The sequence below is a fragment of the Nothobranchius furzeri genome, chromosome 6, assembly GCF_043380555.1.
Source record: "Nothobranchius furzeri strain GRZ-AD chromosome 6, NfurGRZ-RIMD1, whole genome shotgun sequence".
NCBI classification, from domain to species: Eukaryota; Metazoa; Chordata; class Actinopteri; order Cyprinodontiformes; family Nothobranchiidae; genus Nothobranchius; species Nothobranchius furzeri.
Genome location: NC_091746.1, coordinates 33,808,910 through 33,831,281, shown reverse-complemented (window position 1 = coordinate 33,831,281; position 22,372 = coordinate 33,808,910). Strand labels below are relative to the sequence as shown.

General features: G+C 42.5%; 2 protein-coding genes across 2 annotated transcripts; one reads left to right on the top strand and one right to left on the bottom strand.

Moving 5' to 3' along the window:
- Window positions 1-1,667: 1,667 nt before the first annotated feature.
- Window positions 1,668-3,063, bottom strand: LOC107390250 (trace amine-associated receptor 13c-like). The gene is made up of 2 exons (XM_015966861.3): window positions 2,793-3,063; window positions 1,668-2,650 (listed from the first exon to the last, which is right to left on the bottom strand). The coding sequence occupies exons 1-2, from the start codon at window positions 3,011-3,013 to the stop codon at window positions 1,834-1,836; spliced, it is 1,038 nt and encodes a 345-aa protein (XP_015822347.3). The 5' UTR covers window positions 3,014-3,063; the 3' UTR covers window positions 1,668-1,833.
- A 10,908-nt stretch (window positions 3,064-13,971) lies between these two features.
- On the top strand, window positions 13,972-21,436 carry LOC107390252 (trace amine-associated receptor 8a-like). The gene is made up of 3 exons (XM_070552133.1): window positions 13,972-13,990; window positions 20,196-20,349; window positions 20,534-21,436. Exons 1-3 carry the CDS (start codon window positions 13,972-13,974, stop codon window positions 21,348-21,350), a joined length of 990 nt encoding a protein of 329 aa, XP_070408234.1. The 3' UTR covers window positions 21,351-21,436.
- The last annotated feature ends 936 nt before the right edge of the window (window positions 21,437-22,372 follow it).

The window sequence follows — 22,372 nt, the reverse complement described above, 5'->3', positions numbered from 1 at the left end:
CCCCCTCCGGAGCTGCCCCCACGTCTCTCTCTCACTCCTCAGTTTCCCCTGGAGTTTTATTGACAAACAGGACAGAGAAGGCTGGCCTTCTCAAGTTACAGACATACAGGCTCCTCATCTCCCAGGACACCACATTCCAGAGATAACAGAGATAACAATGAGCTTACAGGAGCAAACGACTCAAAAAGGAACGTATAAAAAAATACCCAACAGATTCTGTAACCGTTGTTGGATGATGTTCTAGTTATCAGCTCAGTTGATCTTGTTATCTTTTAACTTTATCATTATTATAATCATTATTATAGTCACCCATTCTATTACAGGTTGCTACCTATTGTTGCAGCCTTTTCCTCATTACAGGTTGTTACATATTTTACAACCATTTAGGGATCACTAATTATTTTGTGATCCTTTCGTTGTGTGTTAAAGTTTGATTTCTACAATTGCAAACATATTTACCGTAATCGTGGTATTGTTACTGTTGTTTTATTACACTGTCAGTTATAGGGGATGAACCTAGTGTTTACAGGGAGGAATGTTAGGTAAAAATTGATATTATTGACTCCTAAAACATCTGGTGCTTCATTAAGAATGATTAAACGCATGTTTCATCCTGTTTCCTGTTGCTAAGCCTCCACCAGCCTCCACAGGGAGGACAGTGACCTTGCTTTCCAGATCAAGCTGTTCTGGTCAGACCAAGCGGGTCTGATTTATCAGTAACACTCCCATGGGAAACTCTCTGTTGAATGAAAGCACCTGGCATTGTTTTTATTCCACATGTTAGATGGAATGTTTGTGAATGTTCGTGTGCTACTGGTCCGCAAAATAAAACCTCTTGACAGACTGAGTCCATTGAGAGATTCTTGTGAAACATAACTGGGTGTGTATTCCTTTCATGTGTCTCTCCATTTACTTTGCAAAGTAAATTAATTATTGATTATTGCTCTAACCCCCTGTGCATTAAACATTCTCTAAGGTATCCTGGATAAAATAATTACACAACACCAAGAGTTCTGGGTGCTTTCAGCTCAGATTTCTGGACAATACCTGTCCCTGAATGCTTTTGTGAGGAAGCTGCAACATGAGAGAGCATGGCTAGAACCTGTGACACAGCCACCACATTTGAGTTTAATGATGAATTATCTGACTTGCTGTCCATTCAAATTCAAATAAATTCCAAATAAAAAAAAAAGGATTAAGTGTCTTCAAACATCCACTGTAACATTTTCTGTGAGCAGGTAGGATGTTCTCTAGCAATGCCTCTGACTGAAGACAATCTGTTATTCAATTAATGTGATGGTGCTCCACTCTCTCTTTATTCTGCTCTCCCCACCTATTCCACCTTCCTCAGGATCCACTGATTTCCCTCTTTCCTATTCACTCTCTCTCTTTCTTAACATTTTGTTTAATCACAATTGTCAATTTTTGCTCATTTTAAATATATTTTTAAACATTTTCTAAATGCTTTTTATGTTTTTACATTTTTTGTTTTTGTGAAGCGCCTCGTGATTTTTATCTTGAGAGGCGCTATAGAAATGATATTTTCTTCTTCTGCAAGTTTTTTTATTTTTATTTTAAGTTATCACCCTTGTCAAAGGCCAGCTGCGACACAGTAAAGGTCCAGAACGCAGCACAGCACACTAAGTAGTGAAAATGTGTAAGTCACACACACACACACACACACACACACACACACACACACACACACACACACACACACACACACACACACACACACACACACACACACACACACACACACACACACAAGTTGTTGGCAGAGTAACTCATGAGCATCCAATTAAAGGCTTTTTTGTATCCCTTAGTTTTACTTTACAATATTCTGAAATCAGCTGAGCCAGACTTCAGTACCTGAAGTGTAACAATGAGTTTTATAGCTTTTCTAAACCAGGGATAGAAAACAGCATAGATCATGGGGTTGAGACAAGAATTAAAATAGAACAAACATAAAACAAACACAGCTGATACATTATTTAGTCTAGTGCTCTGAGCTGTAAGTATGACACAATAATATGGACACAGGCACATCAAAAATGCAACCACAACAACCCCCAGAATCATGGCTGCTTTCAGCTCAGATTTCTGGATAATAACTGTCCCTGAATGTTTTTGTGAGGAAGCTGCAACATGAGAACGCATGGCCTGCACCTGTGACACAGCCACCACAAACACTCTGAGATAGAGTAGAATGATGACAGTTATGGGAATAATAAGGGTTAAAAAAAGGTCTACAAATTGTTCAATAATTCCAACAATAACAATACACTCTCCAGAGCAGGAACTTAACCTGCCTGGGTGTTTCAGATTATCACTCCAAATCACAATGGAATAACCAAGAGAACAAGACCAACAGAGTGAAATACAAAGTTGAATTCGTTTCACTGTGACTTTTGTGGGATAATGTAGAGGATCACATATAGCCACATAACGGTCAATAGATATGAGCACCATATTTCCCACTGAAGCAGAGGTATTAATTACAGCTGAAATAAAATATAAAATACACACAATGTCACCAAGATACCAGCATCCATCTGTCAGCGTAATCTGTATGAAAAGTAGAAGGCCCACAAAGAGATCTGAGACAGCCAGGGAGAGGAGGATGAGGTTGGTGGAGGTCTGGAGCTGCCTGGAGACATAATACAGAAACAAAAAATAATTTAACAGACAAAGATAAATTAATGTAATTTTATTGTTTCAAAATCAATTGTTGTTTTATTTAAATGAAGTGTAAAGTTGTATTTTTAGCACCTTGGTTACATTTGCTTTACCTGAAATAAGAGATTGAGATGATGAGCAGCAAGTTGAGAAGTACAGTGATCAGAGAAATAAAACAAAGTATAAATGAGAGAAACACAGTTCCAAAATAAGAGTGCTTTATTTTCTTGCAGGAGGCATTGAGGAGTTGTGGAAAGCAGAGTTCGTATTCTTCTTCTTCCATCATCAGAGGAGTGTTACAACTCTGCTGTCCCACCAAATCTCTGTGGTTCATTGCTTATTAATATTGTTGGTGGGTTAATTTTAGAAGCTCAAGATCCTCCCTTATTGTCATGTTGCCATGAACATCTTTTTTCTGAGGTGTTACCAGAAGTATTCTGAACCTGAATTATACAGAATAATAGACTTTGAAAATCATAAGCAAGAATGCAGATCATTCTTTAAAACTCAAACTAATGTTTGGAAATGCCTGTTTGTGGACAGGTGAACAATTTTTGATGAACATGAAAACTGATAAACAATGTTTCCATGAAGGTTGCAAGGATTTGAATACAACTCAAAGAACAGCTAAAATCCTCAAAAACTAATTTACTTCAGTAATTCAACCTAAAAGATGAAACTAATACTTTATATGAGATAGACGTATTACATACAAAGCAAGATAGTTCAACCCTGCATTTACTTCAATTTGGATGAGAGCTTAGGAAAACTCCAAATACAGAATGTCAGAAAATTAGAACAGCACATGATATCAATGAAACAAGGGGTTTAAACCGAAAAAGCTTCAAACCTTTGAAAAGTATAATCGTACAAGGGATGCACGTTTACCAAAATTGTGTTAACCGGCTATTGATGCCCCTTAATGGTTAGTAGCCGGCTAACCAGAAACCAAGACCCCCCCCCCCACCCCACCCCCACCAGCACACAAACATTTTCCACAGCTCTATAAATAAATAATAACACTTTTTCTGTCTACTCTTTTGAATAAAATTCTGACACACAAATAAAGTCCCACACTCGTTACATTTATAAACAAAAAGTAAAGAGAGAGTGGGATGACAGCTGGAATGTCCGTCAGACTCAGAACTTGCTGCGCAGCGGACCGTCTGGCATCAAATACACAGTTCTGCTTGTGATTGTGTGCTTATAAGCACATTCTGGAGGCCACGGTTTTCTTACATTTAACTAAATAATTATACCATCATTTCTTTATTTTACTTGACAAATTAAGAGTCAGACGCACACTGACCTTTTTCTGGTCTCGGTTTCTTTTTTCTGCGTCATGTTCTGCCAGGCTGAGCGCTGAGATGTGAGGCTTATTGTCTACCAAGAACTAAATAACTAAGAACAAAATGCTCCAACGCTGGCCCTTTGCTAACTGCTTAGTTTTTGAGCACATTTGTTTCGTCATGTGATGAGCTAATTTCTTCTGCGGTCGCCCAGTAAACATATTTGCTATCACCTTCTCAGCTCCGTGTGGACACACGGGCTACCTTATCCTTTTGAATATGCCTTTGCATTATTGCTGCTGATGAAATTAACTGCTATTGAAATAGCTCTGCTTTCAAGATCTCCTAAGTGGATTACTTTACAATGATATGCAACAGGTTTGCCTTAATCACCTAATCAGGATATAATCCTTTCTTCACGAGACGTGGGGAGAAGCTTCCTCGCTCCTGCCTTCATCTGGAACACTGTAATGTCTTCCTTCATGACTACATCATGTTGTTGAGGTCACGACGTCAGGTGGTTTTCGCTGGACCACCATGTCGTCGTGAAAGGGGGGATTGTAACGTGAGGAAGTATGGGTTTTCTGTGCCAAAGGTCGTATTTGCCCGGCTGGGTCAGAGCTGGGTCACGCAGCACTTTCACCCACAGGTTAAGACCTTTGCCGCCAGCAAGTCTGAAGAACTTCACAACATCCAACACCTGCATCTCCGTAAGAAGGAATTCTCACACAGTCTAGTCATAATAAAAGAGTCAAGCTTTCTTTATTTTTATTAATGTTAATAATCATTTGATCACTTTACTCATTATAAATGTATTTTAATCAAATGAATGATTATTATGCTTTGGGTAATCATAATGAACTATAATGAATCAGTATACTTAATTAAATAATGTTTTTGAAGATGTTTAGCGATGACCTTCACACTTCTCACACAGGTCCCACTTCACAGTAAGTCAAAACACATTTGCTCTGACGCACAACAAGTTTGCTTTGGGAAGAGAAGTGGTTTTTGGTAAGTTAGTCAGAACGAGATTGAGAACGAAAGAGAGCGGACTGCGGAACGAACGCCACGGGGAAAGGAGCCCTGCCGGCTCCTTTTCTCTCTCCACGCTATTTCTGTCAAGCCAGACAGAATAGCTGAAATGCAACCGCTAACGCAGACTCGTCCCAGAGTCTTTTGATTTCTGAGTTAATTTAAACTTGAGAAAGCGCATCTGCCGAACGCTTCAGCAATGTGTACCGAGGTCAACTCTGGACCGGATCGTCGCACACCTTTGTCTCCTCTGCCAGCCAAGGTGTGACCTGGATAAACATCCTCTGAGGTCCGGATCTAAACGGGGGTCCTAAGTACAGTGAGGCAGAACACAATAGATAGCGTTATGATGCAAAACATCATTTTTCACTCAGATCACCTTTTCTCTCCCCGAAGCAATCTCAGACACCTGCATGCACGCATTCATAATTCCATCATTCTCAAATCTTAGCACATCCAACACAAGGTCTATTTGTGCAAGCTTAAAATATCAACTGTTAAAGATTGTCCAACAAGGTTGCCAATGTTGATTGTTTTTCCTATGATTGTCATTTCAAATCGTTAGTTTAAATTGAAGAATTAAAACTCTTAAATTTTAAACTTGTCTTTTCATTGAACTGAAACAGACAAACAGATATGAGCGTCAGTTTATCGATGAAAACAATCTTTGAGTCTTCCTATCTCTATAACATTTGGTTATTAATTTGTAAAAATTAATATTCCAGATTATTATGTAGAATGGTTCATCTTTCATAAAAGAGCCAACAACCATTACGCTACACCCTGCTCCTTCGTGAGATTCTACCTGAAGGACATGTCCAGCACCTCTGCTTCCAGCGCAGTGCTTGGTAATGTATCAGTCTGATTTCTATCTATTAATGTCATTAGCTCAGCATCTGCCTCCCTCTCTCTGCATTGTCAGGGGTATGTTAATGAGTTGTCTCTCCATTATCCCCAGCTGTTCTCACATGTTATTCTTAGCAGTTGATGTTAACACCCAGTGTTCTTCGGTGTTATCAGGGATGTGTTAATGAGTCCCTCCTCAATTAATCCCTGCTTTTCTCCACCCATTGTATTCTGGTGTTGGTGTTCCTTCATATCATCCCATTGCTCCCTGGCTCATTACCAGGCGACCTCTGGGCGACCCCTCCCGCCCCCCTTGACATGGAGTCTTAGCCTTAATGTTGGTTTAGGCTTGATGCGTCCGTGAGGTTCGCATGGCTCCACGCGGTGAAATTGCGTCATTTTAACAACCACGCCCCTCCACCGTGCCTCCGCACGGCCCAAAATTTCCGCACCGCGCACCTAGAAAATTTTCTAACCACGAGGACGGTTGGACGCGGAAAAACATGGCGGACTGGCAAGAACTAGTATGGCAGAGGTTCATAAATACAGACAGTTGTATGATTCAGCTCTCAGAGATCACCGTGGTCAACATGTTGTTAATAATTCTTGGAGAGAAATAGCTTGCACTGTCGGAAAAGACGAGGACGCTGTTAAAAAATGCTGGAATGCCATGTTGTAAAACAACAGTAATTTTTACTTCTACTATGGTGTAGTGTTGGATGCATGACGTAGAACTCCATGCTGCCCCGTTCAGTTTGGGAGAATATTGGCTCACCGCAGAGACAAGCCACATGAACCATAAACGCTGCAAGTTGTGAAGAGTGTTCCATCCGCGAGCCACATCACCAAGTGGAAAGGAAATGTGTCAAGCATAAACCAAGCTTAACAGCTGCTCATCCTTGTCTTACACCCGCCGGCAGCTGTGTAAGCACGTTATGGGCTCACTTATTCCTTGTTACTTAACCAGTGGGCATTTACTACATCATGCTCCGCCTTTAACCCAATAGGCAAGGTTTAAAGGGCGGAGCCATACGACATAGAACATTGGTAACGTTTTGTAACCCCAGATTCTATGAGTATGGCGGAGTCCTTTAAGCATCGAGGCCCACTGGTTCTGGGGTTCTTTGAACTTTTGGAGGTGATCCTTGGTCCTCGCACCTCTCTTATAGGACCAGGACCCACCTGATGGGCGGGCACACATTAAAGCTCTTCCATCATTGGTCATGGTCGAGGACTAACTCCCAATAGGCGAGGCTTAAAGGGCTCCACCATACTCATAGAATCTGGGGTTACAAAACGTAACCAACGTTCTTTGTTGTTGAGTTGTCTTGGTTGTCCAGTGAGTTTACTGATATTTTCCCAAATTAGTTTCCCATTTCCGTTTGCCTTTTCAATCATCATCATAAAAAATTTGCCTTTGCCACTCGTAGAACTTGTGTTGCCTTTATGGTAAGTAATGGCACATAATGGAAAGGTCTACTTCAGAGCTGGAGCTGGAAACGTCTACTTCAGAGCTGGAGCTGGAAACGTCTACTTCAGCGCTGGAGCTGGAAACGTCTCCTTCAGCACTGGAGCTGGAAACGTCTACTTCAGAGCTGGAGCTGGAAACGTCTACTTCAGAGCAAGAGACGCCTACTTCCATTGATTTCGAGACGGGGGCGTCGACTTCGAGACGGGGGTGTAGACTTTGAGACGGGGCGTCGACTTCGAGACGGGGGCGACGACTTTGAGACAGGGGGTGTCGACTTCGAGACAGGAGGCGTAGACTTCGAGACAGGAGGCGTCGACTTCGAGACAGAAGGAGTCGACCCTTGGTCTGGGGGCGTCGACCCTTGGCCTGGAGGCGTCGGACTAGGCGGAGCCTCTTGGACAGGCTGGACCGGGAGCGGAGCCTCGTGGACGGGCTGGACCGGAGCCTCATGGACGGCCGGGAGCGGAGCCTCGTGGACGGGCTGGACCGGAGCCTCGTGGACGGGCTGGACCGGAGCCTCTTGGACGGGCTGGACTGGAGCTTCTTGGATGGGCTGAACCGGAGCCTCTTGGACGGGATGGACTGGAGCCTCTGCATCCTCCACCGCCGAAGCAGGATGCGATGCATCCTCTTGGACCACCGCCGAAGCAGGATGCGATGCGTCCTCTTGGACCACCGCCGAAGCAAGATACGATGCGTCCTCTGGGACCACCGCTGAGGCAAGATGCGATGCGTCCTCCGGGACCACAGCTGAGGCAAGATGCGATGCGTCCTCTGGGACCACCGCTGAGGAAGGATGTGATGCGTCCGCCGGGACCACCGCTGAGGCAAGATGCGATGCATCCACCGGGACCACCACTGAGGAAGGATGCAATTCAGACGTGGGTCTCAGAGCAGGGGTCTCTTGGGTAGGCGGCACAGCTCTGGCGTCTGAGGATTTCTTTCGTTCAGTCCTGGGTTGTAGAGCAGGGGCCTCTAGAATAGGCGGCACAACTCTGGCCTTGGACTGTCTCATGGGTTCTGGCTCAGGCTGTAGAGCAGGGGCCTCTTTGACAGGCGGCACAACTCTAGCCACAGGAGAATGTTGGTGATGGCGGCGACGTCGACCGCGGGCGCGGCTCTTAGGAGGAGCGGGAATGACGTCAGCAGGTACAGCGGATGAAAAACCGCCCACCGGAGAGGAAGTGGTGGCGCTGTCAGGACCAGGTGAGGGTGTTTGGTTGTGTGACCCATCTGAGAAGCTGAGGTGGCATCAACATGCATCTGGGAGAATGAGATGACTCCGGTTCTGACGGTCTGAGACGGGGAGGTGGAGCTGTCAGGACCAGGTGGAGATGTGGAGGTGAGGTGCTTCTTAGATGCTGAGAGGGCAGCTTTTACCACGGCGCTTGCTGACAAATTACGATTCCTCAAAATGGAGCGAGCTTGTGGGCTGCTGCAAGCGTCCTGCAGATCCTCAGCAAAATCCCAAAAAGCCATATCCTCTAAAGGATATTGCTCAAGGTAATGGCTGGCCCATTGTAGGGCTCTTCCCCTTAGGAGGAGCACAGTATCAATTATCAAGTCAATATCTAAAGCGTCCGGGCATAAAACCTCACCACATCCAAGAAAAAAGTCTGACAGGAGTCCGGGTCTCCATAAAAGTTGTACAGCTGGGTAATCTGCTGGGTCCTGGGTGGTCGGTCCATTTTGTCACGTTTCGGGGATGTTTAGGACCCAAATATGCAGATACCCTGGAGGACACGAGGCAGGAGTAGATATAAGGAAAAAATCCTTTTATTAGAGGATGAACAAAAATAAATCCAAGGCAACGAGCCTAAAGTCCAAAGTCCTGGAGCACAGGAGCACAAAGACCAAAGACTTTGAAACAGAAGCTCACCTAGAGCACAAAGTCTGGGGACGAGACAAAAAGCTCATAAAGAGCACGAACAAACGCAGACAGAATACAAACAATGGACCGACAAGACACTGAGACAAGACAGGGCTTAAATACACAGGGAGAATGAGAGGGAGATGACCTGCAGGTGTGTGGGGTGTGGGAGGAGGACCAGGTGAAGGCAATGACTAATCAGGGGAGAAACTAACTTGACCTAAGAATAAAACCTAATACAAAAGAGCAGGAAACAACTACAATACAAAGGGAGGGGGGAGAAACATAATAAACACTGATGGGCAAAAAACATACTAAATCATGAAAGGCTGTAACTAAAGGAAATGACTTAAGAAACCTAGAGGGCTGGAGATCTAGGGGCAAATGGGGAAAACCAGAAGACACATGAGGAAGACGCAGACATGACACATGAGGGTGCTAGGACACAAAAGGAGCACCTAGAGAACGAATGGAGGACACAGGGGGACACCTGAAGGGAGATGCAGACACTGACCATGACACTCCCACCCCAACCCCCTCCTGTGTGTGTTCCGGCATCTGTTTTGTCTTTAGTGAACTTTAGTTTGACATCAGGATTTGCGATCCGGGAATGTTTGATTTACAAATTAAGCACTGCGTTTCCTACATAAGAAACCCAGCTATGGCTACATTGTGACTTCTTAGTAAATATTCTATTTAGTAAGAGAAAAACTTTATTGTGGGCTGTGCGGTGGTGCAGTGGTTAGAGCTGTTGCCTTGCATCAAGAAGGTCCTGGGTTCGCTTCCCAGCCTGGGATCTTTCTGCATGGAGTTTGCATGTTCTCCCTGTGCATGCGTGGGTTCTCTCCAGGTACTCTGGCTTCCTCCCACAGTCCAAAAACATGACTGTTAGGTTGATTGGTTTGTCTAAATTGTCCTTAGGTGTGAGTGTGTGTGGATGATTGTTTGTCTTGTGTGTCTCTGTGTTGCCCTGTGATGGACTGGCTCTCTGTCCAGGGTGTGCCCCGACTGATTGCCAACTGACCGCTAGAGATAGGCACCGGCCCCCTGCGACCCTACATGGACAAAGCGGGTTCAGACAATGGATGGATGGATGGTTCATAACAGCTTTTGATAAAAATATAAAAAATAATTTACCTTACTGAATATTAAATCTTTTAATACTTTTTATTTTTATGATTTATGCGTTTTTCGTTGTTTGCTATTATGATAGATATAATTTGGTTATTCTTATTCTGTCTTATCTTTGGCTGACTTCTTCGTCTTTGTCTTCATCTTCCTCTGCTTATCCGGGCCCGGGTCGCGGGGGCAGCATCCCAACTAGGGAGCTCCAGACCGTCCTCTCCCCAGCCACGTCCACCAGCTCCTCCGGCAGGTCCCCAAGGCATTCCCGGACCAGATTGGATATGTAACCTCTCCAACGTGTCCTGGGTCGGCCCAGGGGCTTCCTGCCGGAAGGACTTTGGCTGACTTTGGCTGACAAATTTTTAAATGTTGCGAGAGAAACTATTTCTGCAAATAAAAATTAAACTGAATACGTTCCAATCCAACTGTTGAGTTTCATCATCTAAAACTAAAACCACAGCCTTAGCCAGATCATTAATTCCCACTAATGAGATTCACACTTGAAGTTGTTTTAAGCCCGGTGAGGATTCCAAAGATATGGTGTGTGTGTGTGTGTGTGTGTGCGTGCGTGCGTGCGTGTGTTTGTGTGTGTGTGTGTGTGTGTGTGTGTGTGTGTGTGTGTGTGTGTGTGTGTGTGTGTGTGTGTTACAAAAACAACAACATATTGACAACGGGCATTTAACCTCCCATGGCCTGCATCCTCATTAGAAGACAATAACTTCCTTGTTGCTCTTTTTTTTTGCATTATTCTCTAGTTATTTTTAGTTAATTTATTTGTTTTTTTTTAATTTAAGTTTTATTATGTTAACTGTTTAAATATTCTAATTAGTTTTGTTATATTTGAGTTTCCATTAGCCAATACCTGGCTGGAATTAGAAATCATTAATTTATTAATTCTTTATTATGGTTGTCACATTAACAGAAAACTGGTTCAAACATTGACAGTAACATCATGAATTACAATCAAAAAAGGAATCAGAGTAAATGATTAAGGAGTTTATTTTATAGTTCAGTAATTAGTACAAACTTTATCCACTGTTCTTGTCAAATATTCAACGAAATCACTCTATTAAAGAAACAAGAAGGTCCATAGCAGATAATAAAAACATGAATAAGTAGATTAAGTAAAATAAAATCAAGCAGTTACAGACCAACATAAAGGTTAAGATGCTAATAATTATAAATATTGGAATAAAACATAACAGAACTCTGTGTAAAGGTATGTCAGAGACAGGATTATGCTGTTCTTAGAATTCAATAACCGATACATTCAACTGTACTCATAAAAATCTAAAATCTCTTTCAAAGCAAAAATACACACGTCTACCATGTTTTGGTTTTAAACCAAAAGTTTTAAGCACTGAGATTACCCTATCGGATTTGCTCATTTGTTTCCTCCCCTGGGGTGCGTTCACCCGCCTACAGTAGTTTAACTTAGCCATCTTAGTTTCTATTATTCCTGTGGGTTAAATTTAAGTTCTTATTAGAGCGCCGTTCCCTGCAAGAAGAGTGCTTTCAGTTCGGTGTGATACTTGATACTATTAGTTTACGTAGAGTTTCCGTTTTTCATCTACCACAGCAACTAAACCGGAACCCTTCAAATTAAAAGCTTTTTAAACTCAGCCGAGATGAGGGGTGTTTCTCAATGACAAAGCACCAGGCCTTGCGAGTTGATGTCTTGCGAGGCCAGGAGCCTTGCTTACAAGGACTCTGTCCGTCCTTGGTCAAAGAAAACAGTTAAATGGAACAAACTTGCATCACATATATAAATATAAATATAAAATTAGCTTTTAACTTTTAAAATTGTGTATATATTTGTTAAATTAAATATATAAACGAGTTACTACCCGCTTGCCTCCAAAGCTGCAACTACTAAGCAACTCACCAAAACTAGATAATGTCTTTGAATCTAAAAATAAATTTTAAATTAGCTGACTTGATTTTAAACTTGAAATTTGCCCCCAAAGTAGCTGCTGGCTTCTGAGCCGCCATCCTTTAGAAAATACTGCGGTGTATTCTGGGACCAAGGCTAGGCTACAAGGCACCTCCTGTGTATCCTTGGTCAGCTAGCTAAACAGCTAACAAACGGAAAACAAACGCCTCGGTAGAGCATGAACTTTGGAACACGCCTTGGCAGCTTCTGATCTCCTAAGCAACTGGAGTGGGACCAAGACATCAAGACGAGGTTCCTTGGCATTGAGAAACACCCAATATCTGCTGTTTCCTGGGGCCTCATTTATCAAGCTTGCTTACGCACAAAACGGGGTCGGAAAACTGCGTAAGCAACTTTCCACGCAAACTTTGGGATTTATGAAAAAAACTTTGCGGAAAATTGTAAGCAACTTTAAGTTGACTAAGGACCTGGCTTACACACATTTTGGACATGGAGAGCACCTGCAGTGCTGCTGCTGGGAAGGATAAAATTATGAAATCCTGCAGCATTGTCACTTGTACTGCTTCGTTTTCACACAGAACAAGAGCCCCCACACGCACGCACACACACACACACACACACACACACACACACACACACACACGCACGCACGCACACACACACAGCTTGAATCGCAGAATACCGAATGCAGAATATCAGCAGGGAGACAGATTGAGACAGAATGTCATGCGTCTGTGACAGTGTGTCCTGTCACTGTGACCTGATTGATCATGTGCCCTGGCTATTTGTACAGGGGAGATCTCCGTTTGGCTGACTGGTTAGTGCATGTGACATTCACCTGGGAATCTGAGGATCGAGTCGCAATTTGACCTTTTTTTTTTATACCCGCCACAGATCTCTATGAAGAATTCACAACACTGACGGCTTCAGCAACGCTGTGCCACTCCGTGGATTTTCTCTTATTTGTCTTGCAAAAGCACTTCCTTTCATTTCTCCACCTCACCCACAAGTACCTCAATTTCTGCTTCTGCGAAATTGCGCTTCCTTGATCTGCCTTGATCTACGGTTGCCATCGTCATTGGCGGAGCGCTGCAACAGCCGGCTTAAGTATATGCATGAGATCCACAAGGCACTTTGTATTGACTATTTATGGCAGTAAGTGGGCATGGTGAGGGTGGGATGTGACAAAAATGCAGCTGAGAAACATTCTCGTTAGTCTCCGATTTATGAAGCGGAGATTGCGTGCAGCTGTGCGTACTCCATGTTTGATAGATCACAAACCTATTTGGCGTAAGTACTTTTTTTTTTTGCTGAGCTTAAGTACGGTTTTAGTAAGGATTCTATGCAATGTTTGATAAATGAGACCCCTGGACACTAAACCACCAACTGCCTTCCCTGTCACAAATCAAGATGGTTGATTCCATAAATGCCAAGTGACAGGGTGATGTAGATATGTCAGGCTTTTCAAACACTAGCATTTCACTATCTATTTTCTATCAGAAGCCAATGCAGGAAATAGGGGTAGAAAACAATTTTATGTTAATGTTTATGTATTTAGCAGATGCTTTTGTCCAAAGCGACTTACAAGTTGTAATCGGCATGTTGCCCTTGAGGCTAACAACAACAATAACAACAACAACAACAAACAATTTCCAGTCAGTCGTAGGTGGCAGTGATGCAGCATGAGGAATCATGGAGAGGAGGGAACAAGGAGTGGACAGTAGAGAGGGGGATGGGTGCAGGGAGGGTGCTAGTTTAGAAGATGCTCTCCGAAGAGCAGGGTCTTCAGGAGTTTCTTGAAAGTCGAAAAGGAAGCCCCTGTTCTTGTAGTGCTTGGTGGGTCATTCCACAATTGTGGAACGATGCATGAGAAGAGTCTGGATTGTCCTGAGCGTGGTGTAGGCACAGCTAGCCGACGAGCCTGTGATGACTGGAGCGGCCGGGCCGAGACGTAAGCTTTTTGTTGTGGAAATTTAATGTTTATTCAGTCTTGATGATCGACTCAATCAACTGAATGCAATATGTATTGCTCTATGCCTCTTTGCATGCCCACTTATTCAGACACACCCACACAAGCCACACACACACACACACACACACGCACATTCTTGACTTCCCACACTCTCTCTCTCTCTCTCTCTCTCTCTCTCTCTCTCTCTCTCTTACTTTAATTCCTTTCTTATCTCTTGGTATAAATAAACTCTGTGACCAGACATTCAGGGCATTTTGCCTCGTGCATTATGCCACAGTTATAACTGTTTGACTTGTTGTTCATTGTCTCCTTTTTCTCTCCAATTACAGGAAATGGGTTATTGATAAACATATTGATAAATCCATGACACCTTTGCAAGAGGATTCAGGTAGATGGGAGACGTACCATCTCGGACTTTGTATGCTAGTGTTAGCAATTTGAATTTGAGGCGTGCAGCTAGCGATAGCCAGTGGAGCTCAATGAACAGAGGAGTGACGTGTGCCCTTTTTGGCTGATTGAATACCAGACACGCCGCTGCGTTCTGGACCATTCGAAGAGGTCTCACAGTACATGCTGGAAGACCAGTTAGAAGGGCATTGCAGTAATCGAGGCGGGAGATGACAGTAGATTGCACCAGGAGCTGGGTGGCATGTTGTGTTTGGTATGGTCTGATCTTTTGTATGTTATACAGTGCAAAGCGGCATGAACGAGCAACAGAGGCAACATGATCTTTAAAGGTCAGGTGTTCATCAATCACAACACCCAGATTTCGAACTGCCTTTGAAGGAGACAGAGATAGGAAGTCATTTTGGATTGAGATATTGTGCTGTATGGATAGTTTTGCTGGGATGACAAGTAGTTCAGTTTTGGAGAGGTTGAGTTGGAGATGGTGGGATTTCATCCATTTTGATATGTCAGAGAGACAGTTTGATATTCGTGCAGAGACAGCGTGGTCGTCCGGTGGAAATGACAGATAGGGCTGGGTGTCGTCTGCATAGCAGTGGTAGGAGAAGCCATGTGATCGAATGATCCCACCCAGTGAGGTGGTGTATATGGTAAGAGAAGTGGTCCTAGTACAGAGCCCTGGGGGACTCCTGTGGCAAGATGGTGCACGATAGATTGTCCAAGCCAAGATACACTGAATCCTGTGAGGTACGATTCAAACCAGGCATGTGCTTTCTCTGTGATGCCCATGCTAGAGAGTGTGGACAAAAGGAAGCCATGGTTGACAGTGTCAAATGCAGCCGAGAAGTCGAGCAGGATAAGCACTGAGGATTTGGCAGTTGCTCTAGCTTCTTTTAAGGATTCTGTCAGTGCTAACAGAGCAGTTTCAGTGGAGTGGCCCTTTTTGAACCCAGATTGGTAAGGGTCAAGCAGATAGTTTTCTGAGAGGTATTCTGTGATCTGCTTGAAAGCCACCCTTTCAATGATTTTGCACAGAAAAGGGAGGAGAGAGATAGGTCGGTAGTTCTCCACATGATTTGGAGGAAGAGATGTTTTTTTTAGCAGCGGTTTAACCTGAGCATGCTTGAGAGAGGTGGAAAATGTACAGGATGTCAGTGAAGCGTTTATCACATGTGTGACTGCTGCGGCTACTGTAGGAGCAATGGCTTGCAGCTTAGTCGGAATGGGGTCGAGTGGGCATGTAGTAGGGCGGCTGCACGTGAGAAGCTTGGACACACAGATCTCAGTGAGAGGGGGAAAAGAAGAAAATGAAAAAGTAGGGCTTGAGATGGTTGGGCTAGAAGGAGTTTGTGGTAGTGAATGTTCAGGAGTGGCCAGTTGAGTAAACTGTTTGCTTATAGCTGCCACTTTGTCAGTGAAGAATGAGGCAAAGGTGTCAGCTGATAGACTGTTGGTAGGAGGTGGAGATGGAGGGTTCAGCAGAGTTTTGAGTTTTGAAATAGTTTGAATCAGTAGAGCTGAGAATTTTGTCAGTGTAGAAAGCTTTCTTTGCATCAGTGATGCTGGCAGAGAATGAGGACAGTAATTCATGAAATTTCAATTGATCACCAGGATCTTTTGTTTTGCGCCATTTCCGTTCAGCAGCTCTAAGATTGGTGCGTAGAGACCGGAGGGTATCATTTAGCCAAGGGTGCGACTGAGAGGATCTAGCAGGTCTAGTGGCTAAACGATACAAGTTGTTAAAGGGACTTTACGGACTTTTGAGTTTTTATGCTCGCGATTGCCCCCTCAGGCCAAAAGCGTAACGGCATCTTCAATAGTAGGCTCGTGCACGAGGCGCGCATGCTGCACGTCCACACTCCTTAACGAAAATAAGAGCTGAGACAGTCCCTTGTGTGTGTGTGTGTGTGTGTGTGTGTGTGTGTGTGTGTGTGTGTGTGTGTGTGTGTGTGGCTCAGAGGACAGAGGACAGGGGAATGCACAGCTAATTAATTAAATAATTTGTTTCTGTACCTTTCTCTTCAGAACAGCCGACAAAGGTTTATGATGGGTTAGTCTTCCTGCATGCTCAGATAATTCCATTCCCTTGCTTGAAAAATTGTTCCAAAATGAAAGTTGAACCCACATCTTTTTTATCTGTGAATTCAATGCCGTTCGGCGAGTCTCAAATAAAAATGTGGTCATCTTACTGTAAAAAAATATACCATTAATGTAAAAAAGAAACTCTAAATAAACTATGTTCACATCCAGAATCAAACCCAGGTCTTCTGCACGACAGTCCGACATCTTACTAGGAGAGCTAAAGCACCAGTGATGTCCTTTGTATCTGTAACATTTATATCCTTAATGACAGCTGAAACAACGTTCAAAGAACGGTTCAGAGCGAAAATGGCTATTTTGTTGCTAATTTGCAGGAAGTATCTAAAAGAAAGTTCTACAGAAAGTAGCTAAGGGTCCTCAGAAATGTAGCTAGGTTCATCACTAGGCGTTAGAAACAGCGACAAAGTCGCTGAGTTGGCACTACCTCACTCTCTGCTGCTAAAGCTAATGATAGCAAATGCTACGGGCTATGCCTGAGCGTGAACGCACATGAAGCAGCCTGCTCGACCCGAGCAACTCTCTTTTTCTGTGATTTTACAGAAAAACAGGCAATCACAGTAAAAATGCCAGGGCTCATTCTACAGGACCAGGGCATTGCAGGAGAATGTATGAAGAAGAAATTTATTATTTCTATACATGTTTTGGCTGTCAAACTTCCACAATGCCCCTTTAAGAGAACAGCAGAGTGTGGAGCAGGGTGACTCGGTGGTGTAGCGTTTTACAAATTGATGATTTTAATCTGTTATGACCACGAAGATGTAATATTCCATATAAATATAAAATATTAACCTGCGAGGTCTTTATTGTAATTATTCAGAAGATTCTAGAATTTAATTCAGAAGATCTAGGTTCTTTGCTTTTTCAGTGATCAACCAAGCTTCGTGTTACTTCAAGAAAGAGTCAAGTTTTGTAAAAGTAAGAATTTATTTTACAATCCATTTAAAACATGACTACTGAATTAAACATTTAAGGTGAATGAGTGGAGCTAAGATGCTGAAGTAACCAAGGTGTAGATGTGATATGGATCAGAGCTTCCTTATCAATTAAGCTGAGTTCTGATGAAATGAATTTGGAGTGCGTTAAGCTTATGAAGCCATTATCATTGCAATGCATCCAGATGCGATCTCTCTGTGTGTTCTACTTGCCCTTTTGGAGACCCTTGTCAGGATCTGGAGGTCGAAGGAGGTTGGATGACCTCGAGCACCCAGGTCCAGGAGACCACAACGTAGCGACTTTCCGTGGTCCAAAAGATGTCGATCAGGCAGTACAGGGTGGAACCAGCTTGTGTCAGGAATAACTCCTAAGGAGTGAACAGTTCAGCTTTGTTCTGCAGGAAGTTTTTCTCATCAGTTTTGCAGATGCAAAAAGGTTCTTTCTCGATGTGTAAAAATCTGGGATGTTTATGGAGTATTTGCAACAGGTGGCCAATCTGAGATATCTCCAGAACTTTCCAGTACTCTCCAGGACTGTGCCGAACTGAAGATCTCCCAGTCTGCTTTAGTTTTATAAGTTATTTGTTATGGTTTGGTCAGCCTCTTAGAAGCTGACTTGAACGTAGAGGTTACCAAGGCAACAGAAACACGACTTCTTTATAGGGAGACTCTGATCTGGGTGAAAGGTCTAGCTATGTGAAATGAGCCGTACTTGTTATGGTGTTTGAGCAGTGTGAGCAGGTGTGAAGACCTAGTCATCAAAACATGGTGAACACAGTCTATTAGATAAACATAACATTCACTCAGTGATTTAGATTAATGAATCATGTCATTTCATTATGTTTTTCCCAAAAGTAATAATAAGCAATTGTTTATTTTATGATTTAATAGATTAAAATAATAAAAGGAGTTATTAATGATTTATTATAATATCGAGTTTAGCTACTTATTTGAGCTGGTCTTCTTTCTTCTGGAGATGCAGATGAGACCTTGGGGGCAAAAGTTAGTTACTATTTTGGATCAGACAAGTGTAGTCTGACTCCCAGCTGGTGTGACGGTAGACGTTGTTTAAAGGAACACAAGTAACACTGTGTCTCCTTTCTGACCAGATGTTGAATAGATGGTGGAAGGTCAGCTGTACCTAAACTGATCATTGCTGGACGCTACAGTGGCATCATTCACTTCATAAGCAGAGAATGTGCTGAGAGATGGAAGAGTGGAGGCAACATGAGAGGAGAAGTGGTTGGGTGCCAGATTGCGGAGGTTGCGGCGGAATGAGACCATTGGGGAGGAAGCAGTGGACCTCCCTTGTAGAGTTGTGCTGAAATGGATGAAGTAATGATCGGAAGGATGCAGCGGTGTGACAGAAATTGTGTCTATGGCACAGTTTCTGGTGAAAATGAGGTCAAGTGCTTTTCCAGTTTTGTGAGTTGGAGGACTTTGTACTAGTTTTAGATCAAATGATGACATTAGTGACAGGAAGCCTGATGAACTGGGATTGTCTGTTTAAGAAGACAAAAACAAGCACTAACAAACACTCAAGGCCCTTCGGTGCACATTCAAGTCTGTTTGAAAGTGCTTACAGTTGCTTTTTAAGCTTTGCAGCAGGTGAGAGGACAGCCCTCCATGTTCACATTCAGTCTGCATGTTAAACTCAGAGAAGCTACTCTCCCCAGAAGAAGCTACAACGACGTTCTGCTGAGCTGTGGTGGCCTCATGGAGGGGGCTATAGTCTAGCACACTGCTGCTAACCACATAAATATTCTCCCTCTCCTGATAATAACTTTTTACTTTCCTTGACGTTGGATGTGCTACTACTAGTTTATCCGTTTAATTATAGATTCACTAGGATAAATACAATAAAGTTTATCTCACACCAAATACAATATTTACTAAGAAATCACAATATAAATATAGACACATTACTTGTCTGTGTGTGTGTGTGTGTGTGTGTGTGTGTGTGTGTGTGTGTGTGTGTGTGTGTGTGTGTGTGTGTGTGTGTGTGTGTGTGTGTGTGTGTGTGTGTGTGTGTGTGTGTGTGTGTGTGTGTGTGTGTGTCTGCTCTGTCTTCTCGATCCCCAGTGAGTTGTGGAGGATGGCTGCTTATACTGAGCCAGGATTCTCTGGAGGTTTCTTCCTGTTAAAAGGGAGTTTTCCTCTCCACTGTCGCTGCATGCTTACTTAGTATGAGGATTGCTGTATAGTCACTGACACTAGTCAGTGACTTGATGCAATTTGCTGGGTTCCTTATATAGGAAACATTATTTCTGATTGACTTAATGAACTGACCTGAATTGGAATGTTTATTATGTGAAGTACCTTGAGACGACTCTTGTCGTGATTTGGCGCAATATAAATAAAATTGAATTGAATTGAATTGACTGATCATTAAAAAAAAAGTATTAAATGTTTTTTTTCCATTAACCTGTTCTTTAAAAACTAATGGACTTTTGGAGGCAGACACAGAAGGTGGGGCCTTAGTTTCTAGGATACAATGTATGGAACATCCATTATAAGACAGTGGGTTTGTTAAGGAAGCTCAGAAGATATTTACTTCTACTGCACCAATGGAAGTAGCTGATCTCTGTGCCCCAGAATTATTAAATTCATCTTGTAGGAAAAAAATACTTCCATATTTTGTAAACCTTTTACTTTATTTTGTATTTTTCTTCATGTCTTTTTTCACTGTGACTCTTAACCTTCTTGTCATCATCTCCATTTCACATTTCAGGTAGCCTCTGACATAATTAGTTTTTAGATCTGGCTAACTACTCAAATGCTTATTGGTTGCTAGTGTCCTCATGCGGTGTCTGCAACAGTTTCATGTGTAGCCTAATAATAATAATAATAATAATAATAATAATAATAATAATAATAATAAATAATATTAACTGCATTACTCTTTTCCCATCCAGGCAGCTCCACACCTCAACTAATCTCCTCCTCCTCTCTCTGGCTCTCTCAGATTTTTCGGTGGGCTTTTTTATGTTCTTTCAGCTTTCTATCACGGATGGATGCTGGTATCTTGGTGACCTCATGTGTGTTCTTTATTATGTTTTAAATGGGGTTATCACCTCTGTTTCAGTAGGAAACATGGTGCTCATATCAATTGATCGTTATGTGGCTATATGTGAACCTTTACATTATCCCTCTAAAGTCACCCCCAAAAGAGTCCAAATTTGTGTTTCACTTTGTTGGATTTGCTCCATCCTTTATGTCATTTTCTTGTTGAGGGACAACTTTAAACAACCAGGAAAGTTTAATTCCTGCTTTGGAGAGTGTGTTATTGATGTTAGCTTTATTAATAATATCACAGATTTTATGCTGACCTTCATTATTCCCATTACAGTTGTTGTGCTGCTGTATGTGAGGGTTTTTGTTGTGGCTGTGTCTCAGGTTCAGGCCATGCGCTCCCATACTGCAGCTGTGCAGCAAAAACAATCAGGAAAGGCCGCTGCAAGGAGATCTGAGCTAAAAGCAGCTGGGACCCTGGGAATTGTTATACTTGCATTTCTTTTTTGCCTTTGTCCATATTACTGTGTGACACTTATTGGTCAGAGTTCTGTTCTAAATTCTTCGTCTATGGCCTTTTTATTGAATCTGTTTTATTTTAATTCTTGTCTCAACCCAATGATCTATGCTTTTTTTTATCCCTGGTTTAGAAATGCTATTAAAGTCATTGTTACCCTTGAAGTTTTGAAGTCTGGCTCATCTGATGCCAACATACTGTAAAGGTTCATGTAAGAGTAATTAAAGAGCAAGTCACCCCCAAATCACATTTTTTTTGCTGATAAACTATATAAAGGAGTGTCTAATCGTGCTACAGACACGTGTAGTCAATAATGTGGCAGTTCAGTGCAATTTCTGTTAAAATTCAAATATTCTGCCTAAAACTGTCAGTGTTGCGCCATCGTCAGGGAAAATTTCTGCACTGTATTTGAATTTAAATCTGCCACCGCTATTGGCTAAGAGGTATGCTATGATGTCATCTTGTACATTATGATGTCACAATGCCATTGTGAGCCTGTGTGTGTGTATTTGTTAGCGGCTCCGCCCTCTCGGTCTGCCAAGCAACAGCATTTGTTGCATTTTTCAAACGAAGTGGGAGTGAAGTAAGTTTCTTGTAGGGGGTGACTTGCTCTTTAAAGAGAAAAGTAACACTATAATGTTTGAAAGTACTCTGGAGGTACAGCTGACTGAAAATGTGTTTGCTCCTTTTCTGAGTTATTTATTTATTGTATTTTTGTCACTCTTGAATGTTCCAGATTATCAAACTAACGTAAACAGTTGACAAATAAAACATTATTTAAAAAAGGCTTTTATACACACACACACACACACACACACACACACACACACACACACACACACACACACACACACACACACACACACACACACACACACACACAATGGCTCCCTGCTTGACACTCAGCTTTAAAGAGACAATGTGTAGTTTTTACCATTCATTACTAGAAATATCCTTCTAAATGTTGTTGAAAAACAATGAAATGATGCTCAGTTATGAAAAATATTGGCAGCTTTGTAACATATAACTATAAAAATTGGGTCTAAAATACATGGGAGCGGGTCATCTGTGGCCGATGCCATATTAGATGTCATGTTTCCTTCAACGGGAGCCCGCGAGGATAAAAAGCATTTACTGATTTGTAACAAACGGTTATGAAACCTTCACCATTCATGAACGTTGCTGTTTTACACATTTACCTCTTCACTCATCATTGATGTGTAAA